Genomic DNA, 21,207 nt, shown 5'->3' with positions numbered 1-21,207 from the left:
CAGACCAATGCACACCTGCTCCAATCCTTGCAAGTGCAGGAAAAAAAATTCCAAGAACAGATGGATCAGGCCAATGCACGTCAGCAGCAAGCCTTGCAATTGCAGGAAAAAAGGCACCAAGAACAGATGGTTCTCCTGGCCAAGTCGATCCGTGCCGGACCGGCAGCAACAACCCAGGGACCGGGTGACGACGGCAGCATCCGGAAAGCGGTGAGACAAGCGTTGCAAAAGATGACCCCGGGTGATGATGTGGAAGCGTTCCTGGCGGTGTTTGAACGGGTGGCCGAGCGGGAAAAGCTGCCGACCCCGCAGTGGGCTGAGGTATTGTCACCCTATCTGACGGGGGAACCCCAAAAAGCATACCTGGACCTCTGTACCGAGGACGCCATTGACTATGTGACCCTGAAAGCCGAAATACTGGCTCGGTTGGGGGTGAATACCTATGTACGGGCTCAGCGGGTAAATCAGTGGTTCTTTGAGGAAGCCAAACCCGTACGCTCCCAGGCCTATGACTTGTTACATCTTGTAGAAAAGTGGTTGCAGCCTGACACTCTGAGCCCGGCGCAAATGGTGGAAAGGGTAGTAGTGGATCGTTTTGTGCGCACTTTACCCGTCACCGTTCAACGGTGGGTCGGACAGGGTGACCCGAGTACCCTGGACCAATTAGTGTCCCTGGTAGAGCGGCATGTGGCTACGCAGGACTTGATACGGGACACTGAGACTTTGCGTACCGCCCGTCGGTCCGGCCTCTTTAAGCCTAGGGCCAAGGACCCACCGCTGACACCGGTGCGGGAGTCCGCTACCGTCCCGTCTGAAGCCGCACCCTCCGTCCCTGAGGTCCGGAAAACTATGTACCCTAAACGACAACTCGTCAAGGGGGTGTCCTTCCCTATTAGATGTTGGCGGTGCCAGCGGGTGGGACATATGGAAGCCCAGTGTCCACTCACCACGGAGCCCATGGATTGTGGGGTTACCCGGCGGGGTTCAATGTATGCTCAGGTGGTGTGTACCGCTGACCTGGTCTACCCAGAGACTGAGCCCCACTTGTGCCAAATTCAGGTGAATGGATATCCGGTTACAGGCTTGTTGGATTCCGGAAGCTTAGTGACCCTTGTGCGATCAACCCTAAGGGCTAAAGTAAAGGCCACAGGACGTACCGTGGGGGTGGTTTGCATACATGGGGACCGCCGAGACTATCCCACGGGGATAGTCACCATCACAGCACCTTGCGGTCAGGTGCAACATGAGGTGGGACTTATTAATACTCTTCCCTATGATGTGATCCTAGGAAGGGATCTGCCCTATTTTTGGACTTTATGGAAGGGACCTCCTAAGTCCCCTCAGATATTGGTCAGTCCGGGACCTGAGCCCTACAATCCAGAATCCGGGACGCCTGCCGTAGGGGTCCCCATGATAGGGACAGGATGTGAACCTGATAGGTCGCCCCTAGAGGTATTGGCAGGAGAGGCTGAGACGGTCGAGCCCATCCCGGAGTTGGAGGCGTCCCCGGATATGTTTGGGACAGCCCAACTCCAGGACCCTACATTAATACATGCCCGGAGTCGGGTGACAGTAGTTGACGGGGTGGCACAGCTGCCTGGTGCCCAGGTAAGATACCCCCATTTCGCTCTTAAGCAGGATTTACTCTACCGGGTAGATGAAATACGGGGCGTAGGGGTAGAGCAGTTGGTGGTGCCCCAGCCGTATCGCCGGCGGGTCCTCGACTTGGCTCATAAACACCTGATGAGTGGTCACCTAGGGGTCAAGAAAACGCAGGAGCGAATATTGCAAAGGTTCTATTGGCCCGGGGTCTTTGGGGAGGTAAAACGGTTCTGCGAAACCTGCCCGGAGTGTCAGCTTACCGCACCCCTGACCCACTTTCGCAGTCCGTTGGTACCGTTACCCATTATAGAAGTCCCTTTTGAACGGATAGGGATGGATCTGGTGGGGCCCCTCGTAAAGTCTGCTCGAGGGCACCAGCATATCCTAGTGATCGTTGACTATGCCACCCGGTATCCAGAGGCGATACCTCTCAGACATACTGCAGCCAAGCTTATAGCTCGGGAGTTGTTTGCTGTGTTCTGCCGGGTGGGGTTGCCCAAGGAGATCCTTACGGATCAGGGGACCCCATTCATGTCTAAAGTGACCAAAGAGCTATGCCGGCTACTCCAGATCAAGCAGTTGCGTACGTCTGTGTATCATCCTCAGACGGATGGTTTAGTGGAACGATTCAATAAAACCCTGAAAACCATGCTCAAAAGGGTGATTTCCAAAGACGGGAAAGACTGGGATATGATGCTTCCCTATTTGATGTTTGCCATACGAGAGGTGCCACAGGCATCCACGGGGTTTTCGCCTTTTGAATTGTTATACGGGCGACATCCCCGGGGATTGTTGGACCTGGCAAAAGAAACCTGGGAGCAGGAGCCCACCCCCCATAAAAGTGTGATTGAACACATTTTGGGTATGCAGAACCGCATAAGCGCGGTCATGCCAATTGTGAAGGAGCATTTACAGGAGGCTCAGGCCGCGCAAAGCGGCCGCTACAATAGACAAGCCACCGTGCGGACCTTTAATCCCAGGGATCGGGTGTTGGTATTGATTCCCACGGCGGAGAGTAAATTCCTGGCTCAGTGGCAAGGCCCCTACGAGATAAAGGAAAGAGTCGGGGTGGTTAACTATAAAGTATTGCAGCCCGGTAGGCGGAAACCTGAACAACTATACCATGTCAACCTATTAAAACCTTGGCAGGAACGGGAAAGCCTGATGGCTGTTTTTTCCCCACCTCCCTCCTCTTCGGGTCGTTCACATCCGGCTCCAGCGACCTCCGGAGAGGACGAACCGGAAGTAAGGATTGGAGAAGCCCTCACCAAGACACAGAGGCGAGAGGCCAGACGGTTGGTTCAGCAGAACCCCGATGTCTTCTCCGAGCTGCCCGGTAGGACCAGTCTGATACGACATGATATTGTCACCGAGCCCCACCTGAAGGTACGCCTGAAGTCATACCGAGTACCGGAGGCTCGACGACAAGCCATATCGGAGGAAGTAAAGACAATGTTACGCCTGGGGGTCATCGAAAAATCCCGGAGTGAATGGGCTAGTCCGATTGTCCTAATACCAAAACCCGATGGCTCCTTAAGGTTCTGCAATGACTTTAGGAGATTGAGCGAAATATCCAAGTTCGATCTCTACCCTATGCCCCGGGTGGATGAGCTGATTGATAGGCTGGGACAGGCGCGATATTTTACCACGCTCGACCTGACCAAGGGGTACTGGCAGGTGCCACTAACGGAGTCCGCCAAGGAGAAAACCGCTTTTGTTACGCCGGAGGGTCTCTTCCACTATGTTGTCTTGCCTTTTGGATTACATGGCGCTCCGGCCACGTTCCAGAGGTTGATGGACTTAGTGCTGGAACCCCACCAGGCGTATGCATCAGCGTACCTTGATGACATCATTATTTATAGCTCCGATTGGCAGACCCACTTGGAACAGGTACAAGCGGTGGTGGACGCGCTTCGAACAGCCGGATTGACAGCCAATCCCAAGAAATGTGCGTTGGGACTCACGGAAGCCCGCTACTTGGGCTACGTAATAGGCCAAGGAGTGATTAAGCCCCAAATTAACAAAGTTGAGGCGATCCAGAAGTGGCCTAGACCCCTGACCACGAAGCAGGTTAGGGCCTTCCTGGGTATCATGGGGTACTACAGGAGGTTTGTAAAGGATTTTGCGGGACTATCAGCCCCCTTGACGGACCTTCTCAAAGGCAAGAAGTCCGTCATGGTGCGCTGGACTCCGCAGGCCGAGGACTCCGTCCGGGCCCTGAAGGGGGTCCTGTGCGGACAGCCCGTTCTTGTCAACCCTGATTTCCGGAAGGAGTTCATAGTACAGACTGACGCCTCGGAGGTCGGCCTAGGGGCAGTGCTGTCTCAGGTGGTTCAGGGGGAGGAACACCCCGTCACCTTCTTAAGTAGGAAGCTCACCCCTCCCGAGCGGAATTATAGCGTAGTGGAGAAGGAGTGCCTGGCGATCAAGTGGGCCTTGGAGTCCCTACGCTATTACCTGCTGGGACGTCAGTTTCGCTTGGTGACGGATCACTCTCCACTGGTCTGGATGAGGTCCGCCAAGGAACGGAATGCCCGGGTTACCCGGTGGTTCCTTTCTCTGCAGAACTTCCGGTTTACGGTTGAACACCGGGCCGGTAGGTTGCAGGGCAACGCCGATGCCTTGTCCCGCGGCCCGTGTTTGATGGCAGGAGTTCAACCCCGCACGCTTGAACTGAGGGGGGGGTATGTGAGACTGTGACCGGGGTTATCTATGACGGCCGGTATGTCTCGCCCCGGTTGTGCTCACTCCATGATAATCCACTATAGGGTTAATGCTGTTTCCCTACAGGCTGAAGGGAGGGTTAAATAGATTCAGGAACAAGGGCAGGTGTGCCGGGTGTGAGGGAGTGATCACATCTCCCTGAGTTCTCTGCCGGAAAGGCACATATGTACTATTGTGGACTTTTTTTCTTTGTAATAAACCGTGTGCTGTGAACCTTGGTGCCTGGATCCCGTGTCTTCTGCAGCGCAGCCGACGACGCTACCTCACACAATCTTTGTCTGGCTGGCTCAAAACTCACGGAGTGTCAGAACTACATCTGAGCCAAACACTCCACACGATGTTGCTTTTGAGTTGCACAGACAGACTCGAGTGTCGACCAGCTGTGCTCTTGTTAACAACGGCAGGAGTTAATTTCTGCTAGCCTACAGATTGCTGCTTGAGTCACATGTTGCCTGCAGGAGACTTATCACAGTTGACTCTGCCCTTTTATGATAGTAGAACCTGGTTTCCCATGCCGATGATAGCTTTATGTGATCCTGCTGCTTGTGCTTTGTTATCCAGTTGCTGGTGTACCTCTGAGTACTATTTGGTGTGTTGTGAAAATACTATTGTCTGATTATTTCCTCCCATCCTTTCATTTCCTCCTGATCACATATTCTTTATACCTCTGTGAGTGATTGTTGTGAGTTTGAATTTTGCTTTTTCCCCCGACTGCTTATTTCTGTGGGATTAACCACTGCTGTCCCGGCCCTCTCCTAGGTTGCGGTAGGGGGGCAGGACAATAGACCAGGGTTGTTCAGGAGCTAGGCCATGGAAGGCGGCCCAAACATCGTCACCTTCAGATGTACCTTTGGGATCAGGGTCAGCTAGGTTTCCTCTAGCCTGAGGGCCAGTTTAGGCTCCCCTGTCCCTAGTGATCCCGTCACACCCTCTGATAATCTTATCAACCACAATTTTTTAATCCTTGCCAAAGAGGACGTAATAAGAAATACTAGGTAGGTACAAGTATAGAAACCAAAATGTGGCAGCAGTTTGCAGCACAGGTGTGACGTGTGTGGTTGTCAAATTGTACTAGTAAAACCGGTGTGTAGAAACAGACATACACAGTTAAAAGAGTACCTGTCATTTCAAGAGAACTAGCAGCAGAATGTTTGTGTCTGCCTCTACAGTGCCTTGCGAAAGTATTCTGCCCTCTTGAATTTTTCAACCTTTTCCCACATTTCAGGCTTCAAACATAAAGATAACAATTTTAATGTTATGGTGAAGAATCAACAACAAGTGGGACACAATTGTGAAGTTGAATGAAATTTATTGCTTATTTTAAACTTTTTAAAAAAATAAATAACTGAAAAGTGGGGCATGCAATATTATTCGTCCCCTTTTAAGTTAATACTTTGTAGCGCCACCTTTTGCTGCAATTACAGCTGCAAGTCGCTTGGGGTATGTCTCTATCAGTTTTGCACATCAAGAGACTGAAATTCTTGCCCATTCTTCCTTTGCAAACAGCTCGAGCTGAGTGAGGTTGGATGGAGAGCATTTGTGAATAGCAGTTTTCAGCTCTTTCCACAGATTCTTGATTGGATTCAGGTCTGGACTTTGACTTGGCCATTCTAACACCTGGATACGTTTATTTGTGAACCATTCCATTGTAGATTTTGCTTTATGTTTGGGATCATTGTCTTGTTGGAAGACAAATCTCCATCAACGTCTCAGTTCTTTTGCAGACTGCAACAGGTTTTCTTCAAGAATGGTCCTGTATTTGGCTCCATCCATCTTCCCATCAATTTTAACCATCTTCCCTGTCCCTGCTGAAGAAAAGCAGGCCCAAACCATGATGCTGCAACCACCAAGTTTGACAGTGGGGATGGTGTGTTCAGGGTGATGAGCTGTGTTGCTTTGACGCCAAACATATCGTTTGGCATTGTGCCCAAATAGTTTGATTTTGGTTTCATCTGACCAGAGCACCTTCTTCCACATGTTTGATGTGTCTCCCAGGTGGCTTGTGGCAAACTTTAAACAACATATTAATGGATATCTTTGAGAAATGGCTTTCTTCTTGCCACTCTTCCATGAAGGCCAGATTTGTGCAGTGTATGACAGATTGTTGTCCTATGGACAGACTCTCCAACCTCGCTGTAGATCTCTGCAGTTCATCCAGAGTGATCATGGGCCCCTTTGCTGCATCTCTGATCATCCTTCTCCTTGTTTGAGATGAAAGTTTAGATGGACAGGCGGGTCTTGGTAGATTTACAGTTGTGTGATACTCCTTCCATTTCAATATGATCGCTTGCAGAGTGCTCCCTGGGATGTTTCAAGTTTTGGAAATATTTTTGTAACCAAATCTGGCTTTAAATTTCTCCATAACAGTATCACGGACCTGCCTGTTGTGTTCCTTGGTCTTCATGATGCTATCTTCGCTTTAAACACAACACTGAGACTATCACAGAGCAGGTGCATTTATACGGAGACTTGATTACACACAGCTGGATTATATTTATCATCATCAGTCATTTAGGACAACATTGGATCATTCAGAGATCCTCAATGAACTTCTGGAGTGAGTTTGCTGTACTAAAAGTAAAGGTTACAAAAAATATTGCACGCCCAAATTTTCAGTTATTTTTTTTTTTTTAAAAGTTTAAAATAAGCAATAAATTTCGTTCAACTTCACAATTGTGTCCCACTTGTTGATTCTTCACCATAACATTACAATTTTTATCTTTATGTTTGAAGCCTGAAATGCGGGAAAAGGTTGAAAAATTCAAGGGGGCCGAATACTTTCTCAAGGTACTGTAGCTCCTCCCTCCATAGATAGGAGGTAGGTGAGCACATATACAAAATGCGGGCACCTGCAGCAGACCACTGTATTGGCATGGCCTGTATGAATGTAACATTTGACTAGTAAAATAGATGGGCAAAACAAAAATGAAAAATTTTTTGCAACATACACACATATTGTGAGGTAAACGGTTGCAGTTAAATGTCTGGAATTGCGGGAATTTGCTTTTGTATGTTTAAAAAGCATCTATTCATCCTTTATAAAAATCATTACATAAGAAGTGAAAACACAGTACAAATGGTTGGGACGAACAAGTGCATCGTCTCTGACTAAAACTGATTTAAAAAAAAGTTGCTGTGGCTTGCTGCTGCTTCCCGGTAAATTAAGAATGAAAAATAAAGTTCAATCCGTAATACAAATGCAGCAGCACAGATGCCAAATACACCATATCAATCAATCACATGGAATTTGGCACCTGTCCTATCGCTCCCTCCTTCTATTAAATTATTATTTAGAGACTAAAGGCCCCGTCACACTAAGCAACATCGCTAGCAACATCGCTGCTAACGAACAACTTTTGTGACGTTGCTAGCGATGTTGCTGTGTGTGACATCCAGCAACAACCTGGCCCCTGCTGTGAGGTCGTTGGTTGTTGCTGAATGTCCTGGGCCATTTTTTAGTTGTTGCTGTCCCGCTGTGAAGCACAGATCGCTGTGTGTGACAGCGAGACAGCAACAACTAAATGTGCAGGCAGCAGGAGCCGGCTTCTGCTGAGGCTGGTAACCAATGTAAACATCGGGTAACCAAGAAGCCCTGTCCTTGGTTACCCGATATTTACCTTTGTTACCAGCCTCCGCTCTCACTGTCAGTGCCGGCTTCTGCTCTGTGCACATGTAGCTGCAGCACACATTGGGTTAATTAACCCGATGTGTGCTGTAACTAGGAGAGCAAGGAGCCAGCGCTAAGCATTGTGCGCTGCTCCCTGCTCTGTGCACATGTAGCTGCAGCACACATCGGGTTAATTAACCCGATGTGTGCTGTAAGTAGGAGAGCAAGGAGCCAGCGCTAAGCGGTGTGCGCTGCTCCCTGCTCTGTGCACATTTAGCTGCAGCACACATCGGGTAATTAACCCGATGTGTGCTGTAACTAGGAGAGCAAATAGCCAGCGCTGAGCATTGTGCGCTGCTCCCTGCTCTGTGCACATGTAGCTGCAGCACACATCGGGTTAATTAACCCGATGTGTGCTGTAAGTAGGAGAGCAAGGAGCCAGCGCTAAGCGGTGTGCGCTGCTCCCTGCTCTGTGCACATTTAGCTGCAGCACACATCGAGTAATTAACCCGATGTGTGCTGTAACTAGGAGAGCAGGGAGCCAGCGCTCAGTGTGCGCTGCTCCCTGCTCTCTGCACGTGTAGCTCCGTGCACTGGTAACCAAGGTAAATATCGGGTTGGTTACCCGATATTTACCTTAGTTACCAAGCGCAGCATCTTCCCCGCGGCGCTGGGGGCTGGTCACTGGTTGCTGGTGAGCTCACCAGCAACTCGTGTAGCGACGCTCCAGCGATCCCTGCCAGGTCAGGTTGCTGGTGGGATCGCTGGAGCGTCGCAGTGTGACATCTCACCAGCAACCTCCTAGCAACTTACCAGCGATCCCTATCGTTGTTGGGATCGCTGGTAAGTTGCTTAGTGTGACTGGACCTTAATACTCTGATCTTGTTCACTGCAGCAGTTGTACAATACATTACTGTCTGGAGTATTTGTCCAGTGTTTTAGGGATTGTTTCTTTTATCTACTTCTGTGCTATGAGCTCTGACATCCTTTCAGTATCCTACAATCACTCTAGAATGGCTTCTGCATTCCCTACATCGGCTTTTATAGAGACTATGATAGTTCCTCCTTATGAGATGTGCTATACCTTGTGATGTGATAGCTGTAAGACATTATCAGTAAGACTGGGCGGTCATGTGAACCTCCTTTGGCTAATGCAATCTTCTGTAGGATATAGAATGGTAGTAGGCAATTTTTCAGCGATTTATTCCAAATGAATTGCAAATTTTTCTAATTGATTGTGATCTACGAATTTCATAACATCAACATGGGTTTAGATTGTAATGTAATCCTGCAGTAACTTGTTACTTCACTTCCTCTGCCCCTCTTGTTGTTGCCCTACAGTCAGAAAAATAGAGAGCAGAGGGTAGGGAGTAGGATATAACTGCAGAATCTATATGCATGGCGCCATCAAAGCAGTTACCTGCAACTGCCACAATGGGGAGCTCACTTCATTGAACTGTACAAATTCATAAGCTGAGCTCTCCCCCTAGAGGTGACTATAAGGAATTTTTTATGTTTCTTTTTTAGTACTAAATTCAAGAATTCAGGTCTGAAAAACAATGTGTGGGATCAACAATACACCACCCTCAATGCATAACAGCAAAGCATGCTCTATACAGTCACAGAGCAGATATTTAATGAAAATGTAGATGCAGCTTTGTATGTGAATGGAGTCATTGCAATATCAGATATCAGGTGGTAATACACAGGATGCCATTCTCAATTCTCACCAGAGATAACTGAGTTGTTGAGTTCATCCTCGTCCTCGTATAACAGCACATTGTCTTTATGGCTGGAATCCCTGATCAAGTTTTCTTTGTTTTCCTCGGCTTCCTTCATTGAGCCACATTTATTCTCCGAGTCGCCGTCATTCATTACCCCTTCTCGGCCTTTATCCACACTAGATGGTCGTGATGTTCGGAAATCCATCCTCTTCTTTGGAGAAGATTTTACTTCTCGACTATGAAAGCTGGAAAAAGGAACAAAAAGATTTTTGTAATGCTCTACATTCTATCATTGTCTTAAAATCCTATATCTGCCTCTTCACCTAACAGGTTAAAGAAGCATTCTAGACAGTTATGATCAGTGACCGCATTGTCTACATTTGTCTAAATTTCTCCTCTTGCCTCATTGAGATTCAAGCCTCTTCTCTGTCATTCCTCTATGCTTTTAGGCCTGTTTCACACATCAGTGAAAAACACAGACATTTCTCACTGGCGTGTTAAAAACGCATATGTCCCTCCGTGTGCCATGTTTCACGGCACATGTAGGTTCTACATGTGCTATCCGTGATTCGTGATAGCACATGGAGATAAACTCACCTGTCCCCGCTCCTGCTGTCCATGGTGCTGAAGTCTCTCAGATTCTGTGTTCGGCCGCTGTGTCTCTCACCGCTGCAGCTACTTCCGGGTCAACTGTGCATTGCAGAAATGCATGTGCATGAGAATAATTAGCCGGTTTGGAAGCAGCAGAGAGCAGCGGCCAGAGACAGCGTCGCTGGAGACAGGTGAGTTTACAAAGCTTTTTATTTTCGGTGTATGTTTTTTTTCTGGTACGTGTTTCATGGATCACTGCATAGTGTGGTCCGAGGGGCATCAGTGATGCCAGAAAAAAATAGACATGTATCTGTGCGTAAATCACGAACACGTGTGTACGCCACACGAAAACACAGTCAGTGAAAAATCACTGATGTGTGTGCAGACCCATTGATTTTAATGGGTCTGCGTATGTCCGTCATTCTGGTACATATAAAAACTGTCACATACGTACCAGAATCACTGACGCGTGAAAGAGGCCTTACTCTGCAGCTCTGCTTGTTTGGCTTGTTGGAAGTAATTGCATGGGGAGCTAAATTGCATTATAGAAGTAAAATAAACTACAAGCAACCACTCTAAGGCTTGTTTCACACGTCAGTGATTCTGGTACGTATGTGACAGTTTTTATATGTACCAGAATCATGGACATATGCAGACCCATTAAAATCAATGAGTCTGTGCACACATCAGTGATTTTTCACTGACCGTGTCTCCGTCTGGCGTACACGCATTTCCATTTGTTTCTGGTATCACTGATGTCCCACAAACCCCATTATGGTGTGATCCGTGAAACATGTACCAGAAAAACACTGACATTGAAAATAAAAAGCATTTTAAACTCACCTTCTCCAGCGACGCTGTTTCCGGCCACTGCTCTCTGCTGCTTTCAAGCCGGCTCATTATTCTCATGCATATGCATCTATGCACCACACAGCCATCCCGGAAATAGCTGCAGTGGTGAGAGACACAGCATCCGGGAGATTCAGCACCACGGACAGCAGGAGCGGGGACAGGTAAGTTTATCTCCATGTACTATAATGGATCACGGATAGCACATGTAGAACCCATGTGTGTGCTGTTAATCACGGGACATCAAGGAACAAATGTGTTTTTAACACGTCAGTGAAAAATGTCTATGTTTTTCAATGACGTGTGAAACAGGCCTAAAAAAAATATCCTCAGGAATCTGATGTACATGATGGAATGCCCTATGTAGACAATCACTTACCAAGGAGGGCTAAGTACATAAAACACTCAATGAATTTAAGACTGTTGCTAACGTGGAGTGTTCTTGTGCCAAAAAGCTTCACAGAGACTCATGACATACTAATATTTTGTAGGAATACTTCAGCAATGCAAATGATTAAAAGTACAGCCCAAGAGAAATTATTGTAGATTAATCCTTTAAGAGAATCTTCTCCATGCTTCTCTTTCACCAAGTTTTCCTTGGCTGTACCCACCTGTCTTGGCGATGTTTTGTAGCCAGCGCCCGATGGAGCTCCTCAATGACTCGGCTGGGGGGTAAAGGCATATGCATGGCAGGCAGATGAGGAGATCCGGTGGGGGTGAGGTTCTTCACGACCTGACTGCTACTTTCTGGGGGTTTCTGGCTGGATGGCTGGAAGAGATTGCTGTGTCCTGAGATATGGGAGCAGCCGACAGGGGTGGAGGTCTTCATGATGCTGGAGGGTGGGGATGTGATTTCTTCCAATTCTGTACAAAAGAAATTAAGACTATTAGGTGGCACCAGCAAAATGTCAATGCGCAATGAGCAATGTCCTGAAATTCGTTTTCGGCAGATTAGCTTAATTTGTCCTGCAGATTAGATTCAGTCCCAATAAAATCAGTTCAAATCGTAAGTTCCCTATTTGCCAAGAAAAGACGTTTATTACCTTCTCTCCAGACCCCAAAGTATAATAAACAAAGAGGAGAGAAGGGGTAAAAAAAAATAAAATAAATTATGCTCCCCTGTCCCAAGCCTGTCCCTATCTTTATGCCGCCTCTACTGTAGCTCTTCTTCAGTCTTCTACGATGATGTTCACTTCAACCGGTGCTGAGTGAGGTCTATCATTGGCTTCAGCACCAGAACGGATCACCAGAGGGCTTGATTCATAATGTATTTATTACTTCCCAGCTATTAAAAGAAGAGAGAAAAATGGCAGCCGGCTGTGAATTGAAACTCCCGAAGAGCTAATGGCCTCGCTTTTCCAGGATCATAAATTGGAAAACTTTCTGTAGTGTTACACACACTACTCCTTTGAAATACTATGTCCCAAGAATGACAAAAGTATTTTAGAAGTGATACCTTTATAGGCTAACCAGAAGCCTATAAAGGTATCACTCCTAAAATACTTTTGTCATTCTTGGGACATAGTATTTCAATTGATTTTTCTGGGTAACACGGTACCACAATATTACCCTGTATTGCACGCACTACTCCTATATCACTGGATAGTCCTGTCCTGCCATGTAGGAGTTTAGCAATGGGAACTCAGCTCTGGTAATGGTACCCAGAAGAATAGTGACTGAAGCTCTGAAGTATAATACAGGATGTAACACAGGATCAGTACTGGATAATTAATGTAATGTATGTACACCGTGACTCCACCAGCAGAATAGTGACTGCAGCTCTGGAGTATAATACAGGATGTAACACAGGATCAGTACTGGATAATTAATGTAATGTATGTACACCGTGACTCCACCAGCAGAATAGTGACTGCAGCTCTGGAGTATAATACAGGATGTAACACAGGATCAGTACAGGATAAGTAATGTAATGTATGTACACAGTGACTCCACCAGCAGAATAGTGACTGCAGCTCTGGAGTACAATACAGGATGTAACACAGGATCAGTACAGGATAATTAATGTAATGTATGTACACCGTGACTCCACCAGCAGAATAGTGAGTGCAGTCCTAAAGTATAACAGAGGACATAGCTAAGAATGAGTAAATGATATGCAATGTCATGTACTTACAAGATGGCTCAAATTTTTAAGGTGCAGAAATTATTTCCCAGAGCTGCACTCCTCCTCTACTCTGAAGCCTGTGCACCCTATCAATTTCATGTTCTAAACAATGTCATGTGACCACTTCAGCCAATCACAAGCTGCCATCAAATGCTCAGATTGGAGTAACCCTCTAATGTTATATCTGTGGTTAGCCATGGTTATACGATTGAAATATCACCTACCTGCCAAACACTGGTTCACCCATGAAGACGACTTTGGCTGTGGCATTGGAAGTAGTGGAGGACTGCTGATGAGAGTTGTACTTCTCTCCGATGGAGGGGATTCTAGAGATTCGGTGAGCAGTAAGGCTTGTAAAGTTTTTTCCACCGAGTCTTTCAGATCTTCCTCCAAGGTCAGCTGAGCTTTACCTGCAGATACAAGTCCACGGTAGGGGTATATGAATTGTCAATCATCTAATTGCATGAATAGCATTCAAAACATCTACATAGTGCTTATATACCCTCTTTATAATATTTCTGGCAAGTGGTGGAGGGTCCCTCAGAGTTAAGCAGAGGGTATACCACTGTTGGTACCACTAGTGAGCATTAATCTGTAAGGGAAGCAAAAATCAAGTTTTCCATTTTCAAACAGGAGCCCACAGAGGTGAAGTGAAGCATAATGCTTTTTCTAAGTGCTCTAGCTAATACAGGGGCCAGAAAATCACTGGGGAAAAAACTTGACAAAAGCAAAAACTGTCTATTTAGACATTAAAGAGTTGTCTGCATTTAATATGGTTAGCACCTATTGTTAGAATAGGTAATTGATATAAGATTAGTGATATCAGACAAACACCAGCCCCATGCGGCTCATCTGAGCATCAGCTGCCAGAAGTTCACACATTATTGAAGAAGTTATCCACTATCCTAACTCATTTCCTTTTTTATTCATCAATCATGCTATTATGTGCCACTAAATGCATCCATACTCTTATTATAGTAATATAAACCTTTTATCGTGCAGATAGCATGACTTGGTGTCTGCCCGCAGCATCTCTGATGTTTACATCTATCACTTCCTCTCCCCAAGCTCACTGTGTGATATTACTACAAGCTTTATAATGCAATGCAGTAGCCTGTGATTCAGCACTTACCACACCCCTCCCTTCTCCACCCTGTGCTGCTGAAGATATTGGGAGATACCAAGTGTCATAGCAGCAGAGGGTAGGTACTAGTCAGCACAGCCCTGTCACTGTGTTTGTTAAGCAAATATTGGCGCCTTTGAGCTGTCCACATCAGTGATTAGAGTACCTAAACCATTTGCTAGTGAAGTGCTGCAATCTGCATTTCAAAAGCAAAGATGTCAGCCCCTGCTGTTACTGCTGAATGAAACTGTCAGCTCAGATTGTGTGGGGCACTGAGGCAGAATAATTGTGATTCACTCCAAAATGTTTACTCCCACCATCAGTAGCCAAGTGACAACTTCCATTGATTTGGTCTGTGTCACGCTGTACTCTAAGATGTACAATAGCAGTACAGTGCAGTAATGTGGGACTGAGAGGATTCCTGAAACTATCTGAGAAGGTAGTTAGCTGGTAAACAGCTAGGGGGCATAAAAGTGGAGGAAACATATGAGCAGGGAATTCCCTAGCAGAGGTAATACTAGTCAAGCCCACCAGATGGCAGTAGAATCGTCAGAAAGCCGTGTCACAACATGAGGTCTTGTAAGTACACAAGGGCAAAGTCTAAACGTAGTCAGAGGGAAGCAAATAGTCAGTAGCCGGGAAATCAGAGCCTAGAAGCGAGGGGAAGTGGGAAGACAAGACAGAATAAAGGTAAACAGATAAGGAACAAACAGGGAGACAGCGTGAGAGACACTGATGGAAACAGACAACAGAGGAGGTTAACAGGTCAGGTGAACACGGAGGTCAGGAGGGGGCAGAGCAGACAACAGGTCACTCAAGAGCAGAACACAGCAGAGCCAGAAGTATCACTGGCGAAGTCCAAGAGAAACAGTGCCCTAATAAAGCAGCCTGACCTCCAGAACGAGGCAGAAAGGATTAACCCTAACGTGACTTGCATCAGAAGTGAAACTAAAAAAAAGGCTCAGCTCCAGCTGAGCCAGGAGTCAATCATGACAGTACCCCCTGCTCAAGGGGGGGCGACCGGACCCCCAGGTTTCCCAGGAAACCTTCTATGAAAGGTACGAGTAAGTCGGTCAGCATGGACAGATCGTGCCGGAACCCAGGATCGCTCCTCCGGTCCGTAACCCCTCCAATGTACCAAGTACTGAAGCGAACTACGGACCCGCCGAGAATCGATGATGCGCTCAATCTCGTGTACCATCTGACCATCCACCGAAACAGGAGGAGGGGGATGAGGACATTCGGAAACAGAAGGAACAAAAGGCTTGAGCAGAGATTTGTAAAACACATTAGAAATGCGAAAGGACTGCGGTAACCGCAGACAAAAAGCCACTGGGTTGACAATATCGATGATCTCATACGGACCAATAAATTTTGGACCCAACTTAGTGGAAGGAATTCTCAGACGAATGTTTTTGGTAGACAACCAAACTTTATTCCCCACCTGAAAATTAAATCCTACCAATCGTCTCTTGTCAGCAGAGCGCTTTTGCCGCCCTAAAGCCACCTCAACATTATGCCGGACCTCCCTCCAAACCTCCTCCAACTGCTGAACTGCAGAATCAGCCCCAGGACACCCAGAATCAAGTCTGGAAAATTCACCGAAATGGAGATGGTATCCAGTTACAAAAAAATGGAGTAGTACCCGTGGACTGATGGACCCGGCTATTGAAAGCAAACTCAGCCATAGGCAGTGAGGAACACCAATCGTCCTGCTGAGACGTAGCCAGACACCGCAGAATTTGTTCCAATGACTGATTAGTTCTCTCAGTCTGCCCATTGGTCTCGGGATGGTAAGATGAAGAAAAGGACAACTCAATACCCAGCCGTCTACAAAATGCTCTCCAAAATTTGGAAACAAACTGAACCCCCCTGTCGGACACAATGTTAACAGGGATGCCATGCAATCTAACCACCTGTTTAATAAACAATTTGGACAGAGTCTCAGCATTAGGTAATCCCGACAAGGGAACAAAATGCGCCTGTTTGCTGAATCTGTCCACCACCACCCAAACAACAGTCTTGCCAGCGGAAACAGGTAAATTAGTGATAAAATCCATGGACAAATGAGTCCAGGGCCTATCCGGAATTGGTAAGGGCACTAATTCCCCGGCCGGCCGGTTATGGGGAACTTTAGCACGTGCACACGCATCACAAGCAGACACAAACACGGCGACATCGCAGTACATAGAGGGCCACCAAAACAACCTGGCAATAGCCTTACGAGTAGCTGAGACCCCCGGATGACCACCAAGCACAGAGTCATGAAATTCCTGGAGAACCCGTAATCGAAACTGGACAGGAACAAACAATTTGGCATCGGTCAATGAAGGAGGGGCCAATGCCTGTGCAACACGAATCTCAGCCTCCAATCCGGAGGATAAAACAGCAACGACTACCCCATGAGGAAGAATGGAGGAAGGAGGTTCGGGAGGCGAAAACGGATCCAAACTGCGAGATAACGCATCTGCCTTAACATTCTTAGAACCGGGCCGAAAAGTAATGCAAAAGTGAAAACGGGAAAAAAAAGTGACCACCTAGCCTGTCTAGGAGTCAACCGTTTAGCAGACTCGATGTAAGACAGGTTTTTATGGTCCGTAATAACAATGATCCGATGAACAGCCCCCTCCAAAAAATGCCTCCATTCTTCGAACAACTCTCGATTCCCCACATCATAATTCTTCTCAGCAGAAGAACATTTTTTGGAGAAGAAGGCACACGGTCTTAAATTAAAGTAGTGGGTCCTTGGGAGAGCACCGCCCCCACACTCACCTCTGAAGCATCAACCTTCACAATAAACGCCTGAGAGAGGTCAGGTTGAACAAGTACAGGAGCAGTCATAAAACATTCCTTTAACCTCAGAAATGCTTCTATCGCCTGCGGTGACCACTCCCTAAGATCAGCCCCCTTGCGGGTGAGATCTGTGAGTGGCTTGACCACTTGAGAAAACCCTTTAATAAATTTCCTGTAATTGGCAAAACCCAGAAAACGCTGCAGACCCTTGAGGTCTCTGGGTTGCACCCAATTATAAATGGCTTGTACTTTTCTGGGATCCATCCGAAAACCATCAGCAGACAGAATAAAACCTAGAAAGGTGATTTCTTGGACACAAAAAGTACCTTTTTTAGGTTTAGCAAATAGGGAATTCTCCCGTAACCTATGAAGTATTGTACGTACATGATCAATATGAGACTCTTTGTTGGACGAGAAGACAAGAATATCATCTAGGTACACAACCATAAAATGACCAATAAATTCAGAGAAAATATCATTGATAAAATACTGAAACACTGCAGGAGCATTAGTAAGGCCGAAAGCCATGACCAAGTTTTCAAAAAGGCCCTCTGAGGTAAGGAATGCCGTTTTCCACTCATCCCCTTCCTGAATGCGAATGAGGTTATAGGCTCCCCTGAGATCAAGCTTGGAGAACCATTTAGCTCCAGATAACTGATTATAGAGGTCCGGGATGAGTGGAAGTGGATAGGTATTTCTCACCGTGATCTTATTAAGTTCCCGAAAATCGAGGCAAGGGCGTAGGCCACCATCCTTCTTCTTAACAAAAAAGAACCCAGCAGCAACAGGCGAGACAGAACGACGGATGTGTCCCTTACGTAAACTATCGGATATGTAATTTTTCATGGCAGCGCGTTCCGGGCCAGAAAGATTATACAAACGGGCCTTGGGTAATTTGGCACCTGGAACCAGGTTAATAGCACAATCGTAAGGACGGTGTGGTGGCAGGACCTCAGCCTCTTTTTCAGAGAACACGTCTCCAAAATCCTTCAGGTACTCCGGAATACCCTCCAGATTAGTTGAAGACACCTGAACAGTGATAAGACAACCATTAGAACATTTAGGACCCCATTTAACAATATCGCGAGAGTCCCAGTCAATTACAGGATTATGCATGTGCAACCAGGGGAATCCCAGCACCAGTCCCGCAGGGAGACTATCCATGATATAACATGAAATAAGTTCCTGATGAAGGGACCCCACTTTTAGCAAAAATTCCTCACAGACAAATTCAACCACATTTCGTGACAATGGTGTCCTATCAATAGCAATAATGTGAACCAGAGTCTCTAGCTTAACTTTCCCTATCTTAGCTTTGGAAACCAGACTGGAGTCAATGAAGTTCATGGAGGAACCACAGTCCACGAAAGCAGAGGCTGGAATACAACAGTCTCCTATTACAAGTTCCACCTCAAGCAAAATTTTTTGGAAAGAGGAAAAGGGTACCTGAGGGTCTGGGTGACCTCCTCGAACATCACCCAGACCTAAGCGTTTCCCGACGGTTTAGTAGCAGGAGGACAGGTAGGACAGTCCTTCCTCCAATGTCCCAGACTTCCACAGTAGAAACACAATTTCCACTCCCGTCGTCGTCTCCTCTCCTTCTCCTTGGAATATGTGGCACTGACCTCCATGGTCTCCACAAGTGGAACAACCTCAGCTTTGACCTGGCATAATGAGGTTTCCCGCAGGGTCACTCCTCTCTCCCGCAACCGCCGATCCATCCGTACTGCCTGGGTCATGGCCTCCTCCAAAGAACTGGGTGGAGGATGAAGGGCCAGAGCGTCCTTGAGATGATCAGAGAGTCCTCTCCTAAACTGGCATCTCAGAGCAGAATCATTCCAGGAAACCGTCGTAGACCACTGCCTGAACTCAGAACAATACCACTCTGCAGTGCGTCTACCCTGAGAGAGACCCATGATTCTGTCCTCTGCCACCATGACCCGGTCCGGTCATCATAAATAAGTCCTAGGGCATCAAAAAACCTATCCACAGACATATGCTCAGGGGCTGTCGGAGGTAAAGAAAAGGCCCAAGTCTGAGGTCCCTCCCAAAGCAAGGAAATTATTATCCCCACCTGCTGACTATCATCCCCAGAGGAACGGGGTCTAAGAGAAAAAAGTAATTTACAGCTCTCCCGAAACGTGTGAAACCTCTCCTTCTCTCCGGAAAACTTATCCGGGAGCATGACCGTGGGTTCTGGAGAATGGAATGATACATCTACGAGACCAGGCTGTGATTGAGTCATGGAACCCTGGAAAGCCTTTACTGCAGCAGCAAGCTCCCCCTGGAGTTGAGTATGGGAAGAGGCTAGGGCTCTATGCTCAATGGATAAGTCCTGGATCATTTGAGTCAAATTAGACATCTGATCCGTAAGGATACGTAACGGATCCATAGGGGTAAAAATATAAGGGACAGTGATAATGTCACGCTGCACTCTAAGATGTACAATAGCAGTACAGCGTGTGTCACAACATGAGGTCTTGTAAGTACACACGGGCAAAGTCTAAACGTAGTCAGAGGGAAGCAAATAGTCAGTAGCCGGGAAATCAGAGCCTAGAAGCGAGGGGGAGTGGGAAGACAAGACAGAATAAAGGTAAACAAATAAGGAACGAACAGGGAGACAGCGGGAGAGACACTGATGGAAACAGACAACAGAGGAGGTTAACAGGTCAGGTGAACACGGAGGTCAGGAGGGGGCAGGGCAGACAACAGGTCACTCATGAGAAGAACACAGCAGAGCCAGAAGTATCACTGGCGAAGTCCAAGAGAAACAGTGCCCTAATAAAGCAACCTGACCTCCAGAACGAGGCAGAAAGGATTAACCCTAACGTGACGTGCATCAGAAGTGAAACTAAAAAAAAGGCTCAGCTCCAGCTGAGCCAGGAGTCAATCATGACAGTCTGATTTCTGTGCTGGAAAAGGAAGTATCAGAGGATTAAGAAGAATATGCATAACAATCCAGTACTACAGTCATGGCCAAAAGTTTTGAGAATGCTACAAATATTAATTTTTACAAAGTCTACTGCTTAAGTTTTTCTAATGGCAATTTGCATATACTCCAGAATGTCATAAAGAGTGATCAGCTTAACAGCAATTACTTGCAAAGTCAATATTGGCTAAGAAAATGAACTTTAACCCCCAAAACACATTTCAACAGCATTGCATTCCTGCCTTAAAAGGAGCAGCTAACATTGTTTTAGTGATTGTTCCATTAACACAGGTGTGGGTGTTGATAAGGACAGGACTGGCGATCAATCAGTCATGATTAAGTAAGAATTACACCACTGGACACTTTAAAAGGAGGCTGGTGCTTGGTATTATTGTTTCTCTTCAGTTAACCATGGTTATCTCTAAAGAAACACGTGCAGCCATCATTGCTCTGCACAAAAATGGCCTAACAGGGAAGAGTATCGCAGCTACAAAGATTGCACCTCAGTCAACAATCTATCGCATCATCAAGAACTTCAAGGAGAGAGCTTCCATTGTTGCCAAAAAGGCTCCAGGGCACCCAAGAAGGACCAGCAAACGCCAGGACCGTATCTTAAAACTGTTTCAGCTGCGGGATCGGACTACCAGCAGTGCCAAGCTAGCTCAGCAATGGCAGCAGGCTGGTGTGAGTGCTTCTGCACGCACTGTGAGGTGGAGACTCTTTCAGCAAAGCCTGGTTTCAAGGAGGGCAGCAAAGAAGCTACTTCTCTCCAGAAAAAACATCAGGGACCGACTGATATTCTGCAAAAGGTACAGGGAGTGGACTGCTGAGGACTGAGGTAAAGTCATTTTCTCAGATGAATCCCCTTTTCGATTGTTTGGGACATCTGGAAAACAGCTTATTAGGATAAGAAGAGGTGAGCGCTACCACCAGTCTTGTCTCATGCCAACTGTTAAGCATCCTGAAATGATTCATGTGTGGGCTTGCTTCTCAGCCAAGGGAATCGCACCACTCACAGTCTTGCCTAAAAACACAACCATGAATAAAGAATGGTACCAGAATGTCCTCCAAGAGCAACTTCTCCCAACTGATGGAGCACCTTGCCATAAAGCAAAGGTGATCACTAAATGGCTCATGGAA

At 46.8% G+C, this 21,207-nt stretch overlaps 1 protein-coding gene across 2 annotated transcripts in view; it reads right to left on the bottom strand.

Annotated features, from left to right (window-relative positions):
* PHACTR3 (phosphatase and actin regulator 3) overlaps positions 1-21,207 on the bottom strand; it is a 275,574-nt gene that overhangs the window by 130,372 nt on the left and 123,995 nt on the right. For both annotated transcript variants that reach the window (XM_075350374.1, XM_075350375.1), the window contains exons 5-7: positions 13,447-13,632; positions 11,709-11,961; positions 9,664-9,902 (exon numbers count right to left, since the gene is read on the bottom strand). In XM_075350374.1, coding sequence (XP_075206489.1) covers positions 9,664-9,902; positions 11,709-11,961; positions 13,447-13,632 — 678 coding nt within the window. The remainder of the gene's footprint in view (positions 1-9,663; positions 9,903-11,708; positions 11,962-13,446; positions 13,633-21,207) is intronic.

Source organism: Anomaloglossus baeobatrachus, chromosome 5 (assembly GCF_048569485.1).
Source record: "Anomaloglossus baeobatrachus isolate aAnoBae1 chromosome 5, aAnoBae1.hap1, whole genome shotgun sequence".
NCBI classification, from domain to species: Eukaryota; Metazoa; Chordata; class Amphibia; order Anura; family Aromobatidae; genus Anomaloglossus; species Anomaloglossus baeobatrachus.
This window is presented reverse-complemented; position numbering and strand designations above follow the sequence as displayed.